This window comes from Xyrauchen texanus, chromosome 9 (assembly GCF_025860055.1).
Source record: "Xyrauchen texanus isolate HMW12.3.18 chromosome 9, RBS_HiC_50CHRs, whole genome shotgun sequence".
Taxonomy (NCBI): domain Eukaryota; kingdom Metazoa; phylum Chordata; class Actinopteri; order Cypriniformes; family Catostomidae; genus Xyrauchen; species Xyrauchen texanus.
In genome coordinates, this window is record NC_068284.1 from 44645784 (window position 1) to 44665274 (window position 19491).

General features: G+C 38.2%; 2 protein-coding genes across 3 annotated transcripts in view; both read left to right on the forward strand.

Annotated features, from left to right (window-relative positions):
* Nucleotides 1-13468, forward strand: part of LOC127649428 (interleukin-6 receptor subunit beta) — a 30991-nt gene extending 17523 nt beyond the window's left edge. For both annotated transcript variants that reach the window (XM_052134507.1, XM_052134506.1), the window contains exons 5-15: nt 246-385; nt 1843-2002; nt 2079-2161; nt 5936-6158; nt 6276-6464; nt 6952-7050; nt 8799-8942; nt 9200-9328; nt 9412-9502; nt 10006-10087; nt 10975-13468. In XM_052134507.1, coding sequence (XP_051990467.1) covers nt 246-385; nt 1843-2002; nt 2079-2161; nt 5936-6158; nt 6276-6464; nt 6952-7050; nt 8799-8942; nt 9200-9328; nt 9412-9502; nt 10006-10087; nt 10975-11484 — 1850 coding nt within the window. In that variant the 3' untranslated portion in view covers nt 11485-13468. The remainder of the gene's footprint in view (nt 1-245; nt 386-1842; nt 2003-2078; nt 2162-5935; nt 6159-6275; nt 6465-6951; nt 7051-8798; nt 8943-9199; nt 9329-9411; nt 9503-10005; nt 10088-10974) is intronic.
* Nucleotides 13469-15499: 2031 nt separating this feature from the next.
* The window catches only part of plpp2a (phospholipid phosphatase 2a), a 46801-nt gene continuing 42809 nt past the window's right edge, over nt 15500-19491 (forward strand). The window contains exon 1 of the mRNA XM_052134225.1: nt 15500-15867. Within this exon, the coding sequence (XP_051990185.1) occupies nt 15804-15867 (64 nt within the window). The 5' untranslated portion in view covers nt 15500-15803. The remainder of the gene's footprint in view (nt 15868-19491) is intronic.

The window sequence follows — 19491 nt, forward strand, 5'->3', positions numbered from 1 at the left end:
TACAGACATTATTTTGAATTTGTGAGCAGAAAAACAAACTTTTCTGTGTAAAGTGTCAGTAAGGGTTTTAGAAAGTAACATAATCTGATTACAAAGTTTTTGATGTAGAGGATTACTTCTTCTGAGTAAATTAACTAGAAAAAAAATTTGTGCCAAAAAATCTAACTCTAAACACAAGATCATGAAAGACACAATTCTTCTTATGTTTTGCTTATTTTTTCCCCCATCTGTTCTCTCCACTACAGTGAAGCTTCGTCCCCCACAGATTACAGGAATCAGGCCATCTGCAAGGCAGCCCGAGTGTTTGGAGGTGTCCTTGGGCATCCTCACTAAGGAAGAAAAATCCTTCAGATGGCTCCAAATGGAGTACACCACACATGGCCAGGTTTATACACATCGCTAGTATCTCCATCATGGGCACTTGCAAAACTAAAGAGCAGGCTCTCATCTAGTGGGTCGAAGGTCTTTTCTGATAGAGACAAGGACAATGGAGAAAACAGTGCTAAATGCAAATAATAGAATGCAATGTAGCATGTACTGGAACTGTGCATAGTTAGGATAGCAAAATAAACAGACTTATCAACTTTAAAAAGGGAGGACAAAAACACTTCCTTTATGCTGTTGACACCATCAAATGCTACAGTGTTTTGGCACATATTCATCTGTCACTTGGTAGAATCTTGTCAAAGTAGGCACATGCCAACATGAACAGGTAGTGTGACATAACCTCATCTTCAATAACCATGAAGAAAACTGCAAAAGAAATTATGACCCGGATTACGCTGAATAGATTGTGGGTTGCCTTGCAGGAAAAACATTGGTGCTGCGTTGGGTAGCCACTTAAAGGGACAGTTCACCCAAACATGAAAATTCTCTCATCATTTACTCACCGTCATGATTCTATTTCTTCTACTGAAAACAGTAGGTCCATACAATGAAAGTGAATGGTTGCCAGTATTTTGAAGGTCCAAAAAGCATATAAATGCAGCATAAAAGTAACCCATATGACTCCATTGGTTAAATCTATATCTTCAGAAGTGATATGATAGGTGTGGGTGAGAAACAGATTCATTTTTAAGTCCTTTTTAACTATAAATTCTCTTCCCTGCCCAGTATGTGGCGATATGTACAAATAATACAAATCACCAAAAATAAAAGAAGAAGAATGTGAAAGTGGAGATTTACGTATAGTAAAAAAAGGACTTAAATATTGATCTGTTTTTCACTCACACCTTTCATATCGATTTTGAAGACATATATTAAGCTACTTGAGTCATATGGATTACTTGTATGATGCCTTTATGTGCTTTTTGGACCTTCAAAGTACTGGCCACCATTCACTTGCATTGTATGGACAGAGCAGATTTTTTTATTTTATTTTAAATCTTTGTTTGTGTTCAGCCGAAAAAAGAAAGTCATGCACATCTGGGATGCAGGGGCGGAGCCAGGAGTTTTTCAAAAGGGTGGCTAGGCAGGGGCAAGCGATCAGTTTGTGGTGGCGGGGAGGGGGGCAATGACACCCGGGACGGAGAGGTTTGGGGAACTTGGTGTGCGCACATGTTAAGTTTGTGCATTTGTACAGAGATGATTTCACCTCTAAAGAACTAAATTGTGCCAAAAAATGTCCAAAAAAATTACTAAAACAGAAATTGCGAGTGGGGTGGCCAATGGGGTGGCCCCCTAGCTCCGCCACTGCTGGGATAGCATGAGGGTGAGTAAATGATGGGAGAATGTTCATTTTGGGGTGAACTATCCATTTAAGAGTGCCTTGATTAGATAAAAAATGAATAAGTTATAGAATAACAAATCTGATTGAAAGAAATGTCTCCTCTCATGCTGTAGACTCAGTCGCAGACCATACAAGCATATTCCAATGAGACACTGGAGCTCTGTAATTTACATGCTGGATCTTGGTACATGGTGAAGCTGAGAGTTCAGGACAGTCGATCATCCGCTCACTGGAGCTCTTGGACCATTGAGTACATTAGGACAGAGGAGAAAGGTGAGGGATTCGTGTTTAAACGTGTATTGACAAAGCAAATGTACTGTCTTTATTTATCACTTTATTCTCTCCTCAGCCCCATCTGCTGCTCCTCAGTTCTGGAGACACGTGCAATCCTCAGAAGAAGCCGGAAAGAGACATGTCACCCTGCTCTGGAAGGTTTGCTTTTAAATTATAGATACATTTTTTATTAAATGCAGGATGACTGTGAGACCCACATTTCATTCTACATGCCAAATAAAGCATAACATACAGTATGACTGGAGCCAACACAACACAATATAATTACTCATAAGTTGTCCTTCATAACTCAGGAGACTTATGTAAATGGGTTCTCAATTATGTTTTTATTGGTGGAAGTAAAAATAGACACAAATGAGTTTGTTGGCATTAAGTATGAGCTATAAAATTAATGTGGCTAACATAACTCAGATCATTTGTTCTTGGAAGAATTGGATGAGAAATGTTCATATTGAGATCACTGGCATTGCTATCTTGGAAAATCTGAGCAAACTTTGAGACATGGTTGTGATCACTTCTGAAACTCTAGAGGAGACATTACTGGGGTATTTTTCTGTGGAGAAAATTGCTCCATTTTATCTCATTGCTGTCAGGTATGAACAGTTAAAATAGTAACTAGCTACAGTACAGTGCAAAAGTCTTTTCACATAAGATGTTTCACAAAAGCATTTGTCTTAAGATGGTTATTTATATCTTCAGCTTTAGTGTGTCAACAGGAAATATAAATGTTTGACTCACATTTGCAAATAGAAAATATTAGAATAGAAGAACAGGGAGCCTTGCAACAGATGTCATGGCCCCCACAGAGCCCCCCAATGAACATGGTGTCAGTCTGAGATTACATAAAGAGACAGAAGCAATTGAGACAGCAGAAATATACAGAAGAACTGTGGAGAATTCTCCAAGAACATCCGATCTGCCAACAACCAAGAAAAACTGTGTCCAGGTGTAACTAGGAGAATTGTGGCTCTTTTCAAGGGCAAAGGTCACACCGAATGTTGTTTTAGCTTTATTATATTTACTGGACTTTGTATGACATAAAGTGATCAATTAAAACTATTTACGGCATTATTTTTGAAGACATCCTCACTATGCAACATTGTTCACACCTGCCTAAAACTTTTGCACAGAAAGTATATTTTGTTTTGTTTTTCTATGGTACCGTCAGGATTCAAACATATAAAATGGGTTTCGCAACAACACAATAACATGGCTATGAATTTTTTATATGAATACATATGAAGATAGAAAGGAGAGTGACATCCATTAGCGCAACAGAAATAAAGGATTTATTTATTTAATTTGTAGCCACAAAAAACACTTCCTCTTTTAATAACACACTCAGATTTTCCTGTGTCAGCTGAAATCTCTCATCATAGTAGACCACATCCTGTTTTCTTACCTACTCGAGCTTGAAAAAATAAAAATGAACTATATGTTCTTTGAGGAATTAGTGAATAATCTGACTGTTCCACTACAGCAACTTGCTTCTTTGGAAATGTATTAAATGGGGTATAATATTTATACTACGGCGAATCTCACGAAAACATGTCCACAGTGTAAATACTAATAGATTTCTAAATTTTTTTAAAATACTAAATTAAATAAACAAAATAGTTTACTCACCTTAAGCTTAAGTTTTACTATTCTTACTAGTTTTAATTAAGTTACCGTTACTCTCCAAATCCTAAAGTTGTCATTACCAAAAACATTTAAGCGGTCCTAATTATACAGACTTGAAATGTCATATTTTGGAAGCATAACTCAAATATATATGTACTTTAAACTCAAAATTATCAAGTACAAAATTACGGCTGTTGGAATACCCATAATCCCTTGAATTTGAATAAATTCTGTATGTGTGGTCAAAACAAGGGAAGTAATAATTGTTATTTAAAAATGCATATGGTTTTAATTCGTTTGACTGTTGTTTTGTTGTAGCTGGTTGATAGTTGTGATTTGTGTGCAATTACCATTCAGGTGATTAGTGTTATTTCTGGTGAACTTGGAGCCTGTTAAATTTAAGCTATTTGTTCAAATTCAAATGTACTTTACAAAAGTGCAGATTTATGTGTACTAAGATGTACTGAGAAGAATCCACTGTGCCATATGGCTAACTGAGATTCCAGTCATAATTTCCCTTATACTGTAAAATACATGCTAGAACTCAATAAATATAACTAAATAAAAACAACAGTAGATTGTAATCTAAATCAAATGTCATTTTATCATTTGAACTGCTGTTGTAGGACCCCAGGGAGGAGATGGAGAGAAACACAATTATCTGCATGCCGTTTACATGTTTCCACATTAATAAAAAGCTAAATGCTTTATTATTATAATAATGTTTTAAATCACAGTAAATGTAAAAAAAAAGAAAGGCTTTTTGACAATTGTCAATTGACAAATGACAATTTGTCATCATACAAAACATACAATGTCTTATCATCTACCTTTATCTTTTGATTGCCAAAACTATTTTCTGTGTCTGGCTTGTTATGACCATGTTGTTAGATGGTCAGTTTGTCTTGAATTTGCAAAAGAAATGACACGCTGTTACACGTTCATCGATAGTGTTCGCCATGTTCGCGATCTGTCACACTGTTGGCCTTCACTAATAATACATTTACCTTTGGTTTGGCACAATGTATGGGCACATCATTTCTGCCCCAATGTGTCTCAATGAGGGTTTGTTGCAGTACCATATTTGACCACAAATTTCCATTGAAAAAAAACAGGGGGGGCGCTGTGGAGTTCAAGAGGGCAGCAGACTTTCTGCCCCACATGCTTGAATAACTATATCAAGACACATGTGTACATTGGCATGTCCTTAGAAAAGACCTTATAGGGGGGCTTGGGTAGCTCTGTGAGTAAAGACGCTGACAACCACCCCTGGAGTCGTGAGTTCGAATCCAGGGTGTGTTGAGTGACTCCAGCCTGGTCTCCTTAGCAACCAAATTGGCCCGGTTGCTAGGGAGGGTAGAGTCACATGGGGTAAACTCCTGGTGGTCGCTATAATGTGTGGTTCTCGCTCTCAGAGGGGCACACAGATGCCGCGGAGAATAGGGTGAAGCCTCCACATGCGCTACGTCTCCGCGGTAACGCACTCAACAAGCCACATGATAAGATGCACGGATTGACATGGAGGCAACTGAGAATCGTCCTCTGCCACCCGGATTGAGTCACTATGCCACCATGAGGCCTTAGAGCGCATTGGGAATTGGACATTTTAAATTGGGGAGAAAATCAAAATAAGAAAACTTAACAAAAGCCCTTATAATAAATCTACCTCGGACAGATTGGCAGATTCAATTGCAAAATGGATTGCTGTGGACTGGAAGCCATTGATAGACTTATGTTCAACAATATGGAAATAAACAATATGTTGTTTATAATATTAAATGAAGCAGTGATAAATTATAAAGCAATGAGCAAATGCTGACAGGGTTTTCAAATAATTACATTTTAAAATAAGTTCAATACTTCACTACAGTGAAATATTGTAAAATAAAGATCTAAATACATGAGAGTGTCATGACTAATGAGAGTGTTTGTGGCAGGGTGGAGGGCGGGGCCGGGTCGTGATCCTACACACCCGGTCCCGTATTAGGCTAATCAAGCCTCCGAGAGGGATAAAGGTCGACTGCAGAGGATCGTACGGGAGAGAGAGATAGTTTACGGACATGTCCGTCATATGTGTGTGTTTGTCTTTTAAGTTTGTTATTAAAACTATTATTTATAATGTCAAGCCGGTTCTCGTCTCCTCCTTTCCATTGATCCCTTTACAGTGTTGATTTGTCATATATGTATACATATAATGTTCCATCTTGCACCTCTAAGGGGTTTGTGAAGCCCAAATTGGGAAATCCTTATAACATCCATAATTCTTTTTTTGTTTTTATCTCCTTTTAGCCCCTCTCCTGGCCTGAGGCGAATGGTGATGTGCTCAGTTACACTGTGTCTTGTTGTAATGAGGTGGACTCTTCGCAATGGACTTGCGGCACTTTAGATTCCTCGAAAACCTCCTGCATTCTCATTGTCTCTTTCAATCAGTGTTACTGCAGTCTGACAGCTGCTAACTCTGCCGGGACATCACCTACGGCACATCTCTACATACCTGGACACACGGATGCAGGTAACCTGGCTTTACACCCACGAAGTAGCATCAGTTTGATTGTGCGCAACTATGCTTTCTATTTTGGAACAACACACTGGATATTTATCCTCAACTCATCTCCTATGCCGTTCTTAGAACTCCCAGCCCCCCAGAATGTCAGTGTCATGCAATTGGATGACACTCAACTGAAAGTAGAATGGGCAGCTCCAATGAACCAATCAGAGACCGGATTTGTGTTGCAGTGGATTCCCATACCTCACAACAGAATGACCCATCTGCACTTTGAACACCTGGATGAAACTCCAAGAAGTTTTATTATCTCCGGTATGTCAAGTCAATTTTCTCCATAAAAGGCCTGTTTGTCTTGTTAGAAAGGTGCACTAAGTAATTATTTGTTTACATTTCGCTGGCTGATACAATAGTGATCTTGACAAAAATGCAGCATCATGCAATAGAAAAAGCTTTTTATATTTAATATTTATTCTGCAATTGAAATTGTCCCATAATAGTAGGGTTATTGAATTAAAATAAGTAGTATTCAGATGGCCTATAGCTTATGTAGAATTAAACAGCTTTTTCTATAACACTGATATATCTAGAGTCGGTCTACTTTTTTGGGTGTAAAACTATTTTAAAATAATTCCAAATCAGCTTTATATAGAATTTAAGTGGACAAAAATACTTTGTGCGCCTTTTAAAATGTCTAAATTTTTCAAGATAAAATGCAATCTTTTATTATTAATCATATAAATTTTTATCATATAATTAGGACAGAATTGTTTAAGTAAATGTCAGTGTGTGCATGTTGCAGGTCTGCTTCCAGAGGTCCCATATAATCTGTCTGTCATCATTCTTTATAAGGAAATAACAGGAAAAGAGAAGTATGTCATTGCCTTCACACGGGAAGGAGGTCAGTCACAGTCATACACTTTTACAAAGATAATTGTGAAATATATGAGGGGCTTACATGACATATATTGAAAACGGATGAATAAGGGAGATTTGTCACATGGGGATTATTGGCCTGTAATACATTCTAATTACAGATATATTGTGGAAGATGGCATATTTTTGTACTTGAGAACTGTATTAATCTCAAATCAATGTCAATAAACTGGTTCCCTTTGTTCTATTTGTTTCCCCTACAGTCATAACAAAAGTCCATCAAATTGAATTGTGTAATTTTTGTTAATACAATAAAATTATTGAATCTTAAAATGTTTTTATTTTTTTATTTATTTTGTTAAAGATTACTCAATTCCAAAAAATTTTTTATGAAATTGACATTTCTAAATCTTAAAATTAATTTATTATTAAGGTATTTAAGATTTAAAGATAAATGTATACATTAATAATATATCATTGAATTGTATTAATGTTTATTAATTATATTACATTTAGAAATGTATTGCATTATTTTTAATATAATAACAAACTAAATGCATTGCAACTGCCCATAAATTTGCATAACATTCTGTGCACAAAAATCAAGCTCATGCCACACATGTATTTGAATACTGTTTGACAACACACACACACACACACACAAAATATGCATTATGTATGCTCCTGTAATTAACCCTTGGCATCAATTTAAAAAGGTTACTCAGAGGTCCTTAGAGGACAAAAATGTCTGCATCAAAAAACTGCCATAATAAAATTATATATTAATATTATTTTCCACTTTCAATTTGTTTTTTTTAAACAACATCAGTCCTGATCATAACTACCAAATATTCAATAATTTTCAGGATTTTAACCCTTTAAATGACAGTTTGTTTACATAATGCCACTGTCGTTTTTACACACACACACACACACACACACACACACACACACACACACACACACACACACACACAAACACACAAACTTCTCAATACAAACATACAAAACACACTCTGACATCCATACAACACAACCACACAATTTAAGATGCATAATTTATTCAGTTAGCCTGCAGTGCTCTTATTATACAGCAAACAGAAAATAGGAAAAAAGCATGTATTTGCTCCATAGGCTAAACATGAAAAAAATGGCGCCATCTGGTGGAAAATATATTTTAAAAAAGCATAATACCAGAAAGCATAATACCAAAGAATTCATGATTTTATGCTTTAATGGCACTGAGATCAAATATTGCAGTTTAATGGGTTTCAGTGGGGACATTTTTGTCCTAAAGGACTTGAGTGTAACTATTTTGTGTACACAGTGTATTATAGATGTATCATAGGAAGGTTGAAATATAAAAATGTCCCAAAAATACACACCATCGGCTAAATTTATGCAGTTGGCATTAACACAGCCAAAATGATCGTGAAAAAAACAATATATCCCAGAGGTCGCACAAGGGTTACAGTAAGTCTTCAATTAAAGGGGCATTATGTTAATAAAAATGTACCAACCATAGTAATATGTTATTTTTTTCTGTTGTTGTTGTTTTTATTTACATATACCATTGTAAAACCATGGTGTTTTGGACAGGTACTGATACTCATTCGGTACTACGATGCCTTTTTTATATATATATTCAGAGTTGAATATTATAGTAAGATATGAGAGAACAGTTCTAGACACAGCGTTTTGTAAACAAGTAACTACAGTCCTCTTCTTGTTGATGTTATGCATGTACTGACATCACGTGTTCCTGTGTTTCAGCGCCGTCTGTCGGTCCAAAGCTGAAAGTGCTGCAGACCAGCAGCCGAAGTATAACTCTGAGATGGGACCCTGTTCCTATAGACAAACTACACGGCTTTCTCCAATACTACACTGTTATGTACACTATAAATGGAAAAGTCAAAAGTAAGAAGCAAAATTTTCTTTTGAAAAATTAAAGCAACCTTTTTATTAACGGAGCAGTTCACCCAAAAATTAAAATTCTGAACAAATCAATTTCTTACACATATGGGTTTCTGTCTTTGGTGGACATACATTTATATGTGTTTGGAACAACATGAGGGTCAGTAAATAATGACACAATTTTAATATTTGGGTGAACTATCCTTTTAAGGCTCAGTAAATGTGTAATCATCCAAATGTTCATACTTTTGTATGTAAAGGGGAACAGGTAGGGGGCAGTGTTGAACAGATATCTCTGAGTGGGCTGATGGAAGGAATCTACAACATCTGTGTAATTGCTCACACTGTAGAAGGGGGCGCCGCTGGTCCATGGCAGATGGTGGCTGTGGGTAAGAATGATCCCTTTTGAACTTTTCCTCTCTGCCTGTATAAACAGTCTTATCGTTACACCTTTGTGTATGTGTGTTCACAGGGCATGACGATATAGAAGTAATCCCCATACTATTGTGTGCACTACTACTGAGTTGTATTATTCTCATAGTACCAGTATGCATGCGGGTGAGGTACGTGACATGCTTGAACTCATTAAAGCTGAAGTGTGTTATTTCTAGCATCACCAAACAGTGATCACTTGCAGATTTTTCCAGAAAAGCTCCCACTTCATCGTTTGGTGGTACAATCTACTCCCGCCACAAATTTAAACTTTTGGTTGAAACAATGTTACTGTGTCGAGCTGATTGAGATGCTTAAATAAACTTGTTTTGATCGAGCGAAAGAGTTACAGGATTGCACTTTTAGGTGAAATCAACCTACAAATGGTTTAATTATAGTTGATGCTGCATAATTTGCAAAATTGGCTATAACTGTACACAGAAAAGGTTAATAAGCAATTTTGTCGCACTAAAATCGTGTTAACATGCATATTGTTTATGTCTAGTGGCTTTGCTTTTGAGACAGTGAGTATTGTAATGTTTACAGATTGGCTCCATTCACTTCCATTGCAAATGCATCACTGTAAACCACATTTTTGCATTTTTAAAAAGTTCTTATTATTGTTGTTTATTAGGATTAAACACTGTCTGTGCCCAACTGTACCAGACCCCTCAAAGAGCAGCCTGTTAGCCTGGTCAAACATTAAGCCATGTCAGGTAAGATTTTATTTCCTTTGCAATTATAAAGTTTCATTTCAATCAAAAGCTGATACAACAAATTAGTTGTTGTATCATGAAGATTCATCACAGGATATTCAGCAACAAAAAGCAGCTTGATTTTATCAATCCTGTCATTATTTTGGAGCTTGACAGATGTGGCTACTGTAAACTGTCAGTGTATGGAAAAGAGCTGTGTAAAGATTTAGTAAATAAGAGCAGAATTGTATTTGTTGGGTGAACTATTCCTCTACAAACCACATTTGGCATGTTATTTGAAGTAAATATAAACACAACGATTGACACATGGCATCCATAATCTATAAACTATGCCAGTGATTCCCAAATGGGTAAAATAAAAAATACAAAATTAATTACCCTTATCTGAGTGGTACGAGGCTTAAGGACTTTTCCTAAAATTGTCATCTGAATACACCATGAGTCTTAAGTGGTTGTAAAACAAAAAGTGCAACACTCATCATGTTCGGGTCAAATTTGACCCACCATTGGAAAATAATGGGTGAGACTATAACACAGAGCAATAAGCTGATGCAGAACACATACTCACAATAATAAAATAGTAGCACGTCCACAATGCAGAACACATATGCACGCACGCATGCACACACACACACACACACACACACACACAGATGCAGACACACACATGTTTTTTGACTATATTTGTGTGGACATCTCATAGACTAGGATTCTATGCATAGGCATTTCGAAGCTCATCCCAGCACCCCCTATATCCGGCACTGGGGTTGTCTGAATCATGCACATGAGCCTTGATACAACATAGTCAAATCAGTATTAGGGAGTGTTTAAAGGTGACACCAGAGCAAAATTCAGTTTCATGCCATTTTTCTTTCTGTGTCCTACAGCCTAGACCAACATCCTCTCCCATGAGCGCCTTCATCACTGTAAGTCAAACCTCAGGCTACCACAGTTACGACAAGAAAGAATACATCCCGGTTCAAGTGCTAAGCTACCGCACCGATCAACCTTTAAACAACGACATTGAGCAACCCAAATCCTACAACACTAATTTAGTTACAACGTACATGGGCCCAAGACCACTGGTGGGTCAACAGAGAACTGAGGAAACAACTCAAGCCTTTTCAGTACATTTCATCAACCAGAGCTACATCAGACCAGATCAAGTCACATTGGCTGGTTATCAAGTTGACCAGCAGCCCTCAACGGCCAATCTGTTGTTTGATACGGTCTTTGCCTACAGAAGCAATCAAATGAAACCAGACGATTTGTGTGAGTATGTCCAAGTGTCCCAAAGCTATATACCTGCCGTAGAAGCTGTAGACGGATACCGAACTCTAGATTCTGATGAGAGTGTCACAGTTCTGCAGTCTTTACCAGAGGACCACAAGACATAGTTCTTCACGGTTTATCTGAGAGTACATCACTTATGTTTTAACAATGCTAAAATGAGCCAGTGGAGGTGAGAATTAAGCAATTTGAGATGGTGTCCCATGTGAATGAAGTCTTAATGGGACTGGTTACAAAAAAATCTTGTTTTCAGAGAAATGTAAATACATTAAGGAAGGTTCATGCTAAAAACAAGAGAAAACTATTTGGGCTAAGAGTATATACTATTCTAATATACTATATTACTATATACTACTAATATACTATACGACTCAAAGGGAAAACAAGTTTATTTTTCAAATTTAAAAGGGAAACGAGTTTATTTTTCAAATTTAAAAGGAAAACAATTTTATTTTTCAAATTTAAAAGGGAAACAATTTTATTTTTCAAATTTAAAAGGGAAACAATTTTATTTTTCAGATTTAAAAGGGAAACAATTTTATTTTTCAGATTTAAAGGGAAACTAGTTTATTATTCTTACGCATTGGCAAATAGTTTTTCAGAAACGTAATAAATATTGTAAATTTCTCTGCAAACAAAAATATGTTATTCCGTTTCTCAAGTAAATGTGTCTTGTTTAAAGGACGTTTAGATATTTTGATATATAAAGTCTTGTTGTCAGAGAAATCAAACAGAATGTAGTGAGGTATATGCTTAAAGCAAGAAAAAAACAATTTGGGATAATAAAAATAAAACTTTATTCAAAGTAAATAGACGTTTATCGTTCTAATTTAAAGGGAAAACAAGTTTATTTTTCTGATTAAAAAAAGGGAAAGACATTTCGTTTTCTTACCCCGTTGCCTAATAGTTTCTCTGAAACTCACAACATTTTGTTAGATATATTTTAAGTCATTTTGCGTATCAAGTAATGTATCTTGTTTTAATGATGTTTAGATATTTACACTGGAAAACATGACTAAAATACTGGATTTTTCAGTGTATGTGAAAAATAATTTGTTCCTGTTTAGAAAAGTTATTATTGTGTGTGTTTCCATGCTGTGGTCCTAACAACATAAATATCCTCAGCTGTTGCTGTAAAATGTTAAATTGTCACATTTGTGCAGTTTTCAGGGGGAAATCTGTTGTATTACATATAAAAAACTGTTAAGCTGTAAAATCTCCTACATAACCCACCTAGTGTGAACTATCGATGTGGCCTAAAAGTCTGAGACCACTTATAAAAATCCTATTATGCATTCTTTCTATTTATAATTACAGTATTATCAACATAACAATTTAAGTGAAAGGTTGGTGAGTAAAAGTGAGTACATTTTTAGGTGAATGTAAATTGGCTTACATTTGATTAAAGACTTACAACGCAGAATTTTTTATGTTTATCTGTGGTTGATTTTACTTTTAAACTATAAACCTGAAACTTGTTTATTTCCATCATTAAATAAAACTAAATCCCAGATTTTTAATGTCGTCTCAGACTTTTGGACCCCACTGTGTGCGTATTGTATATTAAACTGTATTTATTTTCATTGGGTAATGCTGTTGTAAATAATGGGAACATTTATTTTTGTGTGCTGTGGCTGAAGATAAACCGTTGTGCTGCAGAGGAAATGAAAGCGAGATTGATTCAGGCATGGATTCGAAACATGACTTTTGTGGGAACGTTGCAACTAGGGGCCAAAGTTCATCAACGCTTGTCCATCTTTCCTGCAAGTGGAATTTCCGACAAATTCCCTCTTTGTTTGGACAGAGACGGGCCAGGCCAGTGTCACACATACATCCGGCTCAACAAAGCTGGTCGTCAGCATCAGGAGCGCAGATCGGTTGTGTGCCAGCACTGACCCATCAAAACTGTGCTGACCCTTAGTTCATAACACACTACCTACATTCCTCTGCTCCTTCGGGAATTTATCAGCCTGCTAAAGTTGCTCTAAAAAGAATGAAAGAAGAAACTGAAGAATTCTAAACTATTTCAGATATTCTGATATTCTTAAAGCACGTGTGTGGTACTAACTGCATTGTAATTTGACTATTAAAGTGAACAAAAACATATTCCAAGTACTCAGGGTTGTTATTTGAAAGTGAATACAGCATAAACAACAACAACAACAAAAAAAACTATAACTATATATACATGTACAGTATATGTACTCAAAAACGCCAGCATACTTTGAACTTTGGTTATATTTGTTGATCTTTCTCAGGTGTGCCAATTGATAATAGGAAGATTTGCTCTGCACTTTGACTGCACCGTAATGGACATCTTTCATATAGAGAGAAATCAATGTAAAAAGTTAATGTTAGGTTCTTAAGGTTCATATTAAGGCCGAATAATGTCTCAATGAAATTGAAATGGCGGAATGTATGGTAGTTTGTTTGTGGAACATGGAATGTTCCAAAAACTGAATGGACTGAAAGGTTGCAGGTTCAAACCCCAGGGAAATCCAAAAAGAGCCATCAGACTCATCTCATTTGTACCCTTGAGCAAGGGACATACTGTAACCCCATCATTTACATACATTTACATTTATGCATTTGGCAGACGCTTTTATCCAAAGTGACTTACAGTGCACTTATTACAGGGACAATCCCCCCGGAGCAACCTGGAGTTAAGTGCCTTGCTCAAGGACACAATGTTTGTGGCTGTGGGGATCGAACCAGCGACCTTCTGATTAACAGTTATGTGCTTTAGCCCACTACGCCATCACACCCCTATAGGTTAGTCATTCTCTAACTTTTTAGGCCAATTACAACCTTCGATCAAATCAGAGCACTCTACAATCTCCACCAATATTCCCTCTAGACTTTTAAGCATTTACTAAATTGTCATTTCTTAGAGAGCAAGCTTAAGCTTCAATATTCCTGAAGTTAAACCTAGAATACATAAAACCTTCTAGAACATTGGTTCTCAACCAGGGATCGGGATGCACTATAGGGCCTAAAAATTACTTAAAATTCTTTCAAATATAGTTATATTAAAATACAATAATTCAGACAATATCTCAAATATGATGTAGGCCTTTTATATATGAACTTCTATCAGGAAGACTTGAGTGGAAGATGACATTAATTTGATGAATATAAAACCGAAAAGTAATGTCTCTCTTTGGCGTAGGCCCCGTCTGGTGGTCCGAAGAAGTTGTACTCGGAACCGTCATATCCTGCCGGAGATCCCCATGCAGGATGGGACTCAACTGGTGGTGGTGGGGTGGTGGAGGTTAGCACACTGAAACAGCAATGTGATAGATTGTGAGCAGACATATAAAGCAACGGCTTAAATGTGATTGGCTAGGAATTACCCAGCTAATGGTGCGATGATATAGAGCTGATAGTCTTTCCGCTAGAACTACGCTGCGCTTACATGGACAGTACCTGAAACATCTGGAATCACAAGATTAATCGTGATAAGTATTTTAACCTTTTAACTCTGTAGTAGAACAATGCAGTAGTAACAGATTTCAGACCACAAATACAGTATGTGCTGTTGGCATATACACATAATGCAAAATACACTCGAAATACATAATGTATGCATTATACACATACAGTAATATGCAAACAAAGTGGCAGTACCGAATAGAGTACACTGTACATAACAGACATTATTTAGCGCCATTTTATAATTTCCACCAGATGGCGCCATTTTTCGAATGTTTATCCTATGGAGCAAATACATGCTTTTTTCCTATTTACTGTTTGCTGTATAATAAAGCGCTGCAGACCAATTGAATAAATGATGCAGATACAAGTGTGTGTGTGTGTGTGTGTGTGTGTGTGTGTGTGTGTGTGTGTGTGTGTGTGTGTGTGTGTGTGTGTGTGTGTGTGTTGTGTAAAAACAACAGTGGCATTATGTAAATAAACTGTCATTTAAAGACATCTTTTTTGTCCTCTAAGGACCTCTGAGTAACTTTTTTAAATTGACGCACAAGGGTTAAATATGGCATTACTCTGAATATAAAGCCTATGCACTTCCTTGATTATCATCATTTGGATCTGAAAGAGTTAAACTTCAATCACATTCAACTAGAGAGTGTGTAAAAAGAAAAGGACATAGTTGACGTCATTTTGTGGGGAGTGTACCTCAGTATACGAGTCAGTTCACTACTTGTGTTCGTGCTTCATGCTGCAGTGTTTAGTTTTCACGCGTCTCGTTCACTCGCGGGAAACCGGCGCTGTCAGAGAGTCCGTGGCGCGAAATGATCGGAGCGCAGCACCCGTAAAAGAAAAATCAGAGCAAGGACACGTTTCACTATCAGTGCACCTTTATCACAGGTAACACAGGACATCCGGAAGAACAAGCAGATCAGGTTACACTCCAGCCGAGATTTTACACGAGCCACAACAATCTACAATAAACATCCAGATTACAGCCATGACAGAGCTGAAGAAGAACAAGCTATTTATTGTGCTGATGGATATACTTTGTGTGCTCGTGGGTAAGTTTGATTTTTTTTTGTTTTATTTTATGTGCATGACTATTATGATCTGAACAGAAAGGTTGTGAAATCCAGAGTTCGTCCAAGTTCGCCTGTACCCTATAATTGATGTGTCTTCCCGTAGGATAGAAACGTAACCAAAGATCATTTAATTCGATTTGTTAAAGTCCAGAGTTTGTCTTTATGTCTTATACATCTTTACTCTACTCTTCAAGATAAATGTTGAGTAATGTAACGGCTTTATGCCTAACGTGTTACATTCATTTGCCTTATGAAACATTTCTTCCAAGTTCATTGTTATCAAAGTGATAATTACTGTATTACATGCCACTAGCACAAATACCATGGGGTTACCATTATATTTGGGGCAAGATAGCATGGTAATACCATTTCTTTTATGGAACTGTACCATGTTAATACCATGTTTGTATGCATATATACCATGATAATACCATGTTTTATGCATATGAACCATAGTAAACCATGTTTTATATATATGTATCGTGATAATAAAAAATTGTAATGTATATGTACCATGGTAATACAATGTTTTATGGATATGTACCATGGTAATACAATGTTTTATGGATAAATAACATAGTAATACCATGTTTTATTGATATGAACCATGGTAATACCATGTTTAATGGATATGTACCATGGTAATACTATGTTTTATGGATATGTACCATAGTAATGCCATGTTTTATGGATGTTTTCCATGGTAAAACTATGTTTTATGGATAGGTAACATAGTAATACCATGTTTTATTGATATGAACCATGGTAATACCATGTTTTATGGATAAATAACATAGTAATACCATGTTTTATGGATAAATAAGATAGTAATACCATGTTTTATTGATATGAACCATGGTAATACCATGTTTTATGGATAAATAACATAGTAATACCATGTTTTATGGATAGGTAACATAGTAATACCATGTTTTATTGATATGAACCATGGTAATACCATGTTTTATGGATAAATAACATAGTAATACCATGTTTTATGGATAGGTAACATAGTAATACCATGTTTTATTGATATGAACCATGGTAATACCATGTTTTATGGATAAATAACATAGTAATACCATGTTTTATGGAAAGGTAACATAGTAATACCATGTTTTATTGATATGAACCATGGTAATACCATGTTTTATGGATAAATAACATAGTAATACCATGTTTTATGGATAAATAACATAGTAATGCCATGTTTTATGGATGTGTACCATGGTAATACTATGATTTATGGATATGTACCATGGTAATAATAAGTTTTATATATGTGTGCAATGTTTTATTGAAATGAACCATGGTAATACCATGTTTTATGGATATTTACCATAGTAATACAATGTTTTATGGATATGCACCATAGTAATGCCATGTTTTATGGATGTGCACCATGGTAATACTATGTTTTATGGATAAATAACATAGTAATACCATGTTTTATTGATATGAACCATGGTAATACTATGTTTTGTGGATATGTACCATGGTAATACAATGTTTTGTGGATATGCACCATAGTAATGCCATGTTTTATGGATGTGCACCATGGTAATACTATGTTTTATGGATATGTACCATGGTAATAATATGTTTTATATATGTGTGCAATGTTTTATTGAAATGAACCATGGTAATACCATGTTTTATGGATATGTACCATAGTATTGCCATGTTTTATGGACGTGTACCATGGTAAAATTATGTTTTCTGGATATGTACCATGGTTATACCATGTTTTTCTGGATATGTACCATGGTAATACTATGTTTTATGGTTCCCCATCGAGAGGTCTCTCCTATTGCGTAAGTAGCTTACGCTATGGGAGAACTCCGTTTCTCGAGAAATATTGAAGTCTTTATGTAAAACGCATTGCAGCTGCACAGCAGACAGTAATGAGCCGGCTGTGCTGCGGCAACTGCTCGAACCAATGACGGGGCGACTCTGAACGCGCGACCAATGGGCGTGCGCCTCGCGTTCGTGCGCTCAGAGCCCGCCGAAATTAGCATAGCCAGGCTATATAATGGATACCCCGTCATGCGAGTTCCTTTAGATTTAATCTCCTTCAGCGAAGACCTTCTCTTCGCTGGATCCTCCGGATTGTTGGAGTCTTTCGCCCGCCGTCGAAAAGCCTACAGCAGGACTGCTAAGAGGACGCCGGCGCCTTCAGCCGCCTTCGAAGCCTTCTGCTACGCCATCCGGCGCGCATCGCATATCCGTTACTGCAAGCGCTCGCCCCCGCGATGCTTTTTAAAGTAAAAGAGTAATTTTTCAAGGCGTTGTTTCAAATGCCTTCAGCCTGCGCCTCGTGCAGAGGCCCTCTTCCTGACGGAGATCGGCACGTCATTTGCACTCGCTGCCTGGGACCGGACCACGCAGAAGCTGCACTCATTCAGGGCGGATGCCCGAATGCGACTCCCTGGGCCTCGCCGAATGCGCTCGCTTTGCCGCTTCGCCGCAAACGAGCCTGCTTCCACCGTGCTGCCACCTCTGTTCGAGCCGCGCAAGAAAAGCGCCGCTCACAGAGGCTGCCGGAGCACGTAGACTTCGGTGACATCACGCCGGCCCAGTCCCCGCGTGCGTCACCGCTACCAGAGATCTCCCGCCGCCAGTCCATTTCACGAGGCGGACCTGCACCCCTCCAACAGAGCGGTGGGTCTCGCCTCGCTTGGCACATCAGGGGACGACGATGAAAAGGATGACAGCCTTTCTATTAACGCTGCATCCGACGACTGGCCGGGCTCGTTCGACCCCACGCCATCGACATCAGCGGACACGAGCGCGGGCACCAGCATGGACTCTGAGATCGTCCGTATCCTGTCCAAGGCCGTGGAAGACCTCGGGCTCGACTGGTCTTCTCCAGAAGAACCTGCCCGCAGCCGGCTGGACGAGTGGTTCCTGCAGGGCGCCGCAGGCCCCGACAGAGACCCTCTCCTTTCTTCCCGAAGTCCACGACGAACTCACGAAGTCGTGGAAAGCCCCGCACTCTGCTCGCCTAAAGCCTTCTTTTTCTTCCTCGCTCTCCTCAGTGGACGGCACGAGAGAAAGAGGCTACGAGGCAACTCCGCCCCTCGAGGAGGCCTTGGCCAACCATCTGTGCCCACCCTCCACCGCTGGATGGAAGGCCAAATCTTCTCATCCCTCGAAGCCCTGCAGATCCACCTCAGCTCTCGCCGGTCGCGCATACGCCGCCGCCGGCCAAGCTGCGTCAGCGCTTCACTCAATGGCGGATTTACAAGTCTATCAGGCCAAACTTCTCCGCACCATGGACGAGTCTGGACCTGAACCTGAGGCTTTCAAGGACCTGTGCAGCGCCACGGACATAGCCCTGCGAGCCACAAAGGCCACCGCCCAATCCATCGGCCGGGCCATGGCTAACTTGACTGTCCTTGAGCGCCATCTGTGGTTGACGCTAACGGAGATGAAGGACGCGGATAAGGCGCCATTCCTTGACGCGCCTATCACTCTGAGCGGCCTGTTCGGACCGGCGGTGAAAGAATTCGCTGAGCGCTTCACTGAGGCCCGGAAGGATTCGCAGGCTATGCATCACTTCCTGCCCAAGCGCTCCAGCTCGTCTCAGAAACCGCCTCAGCA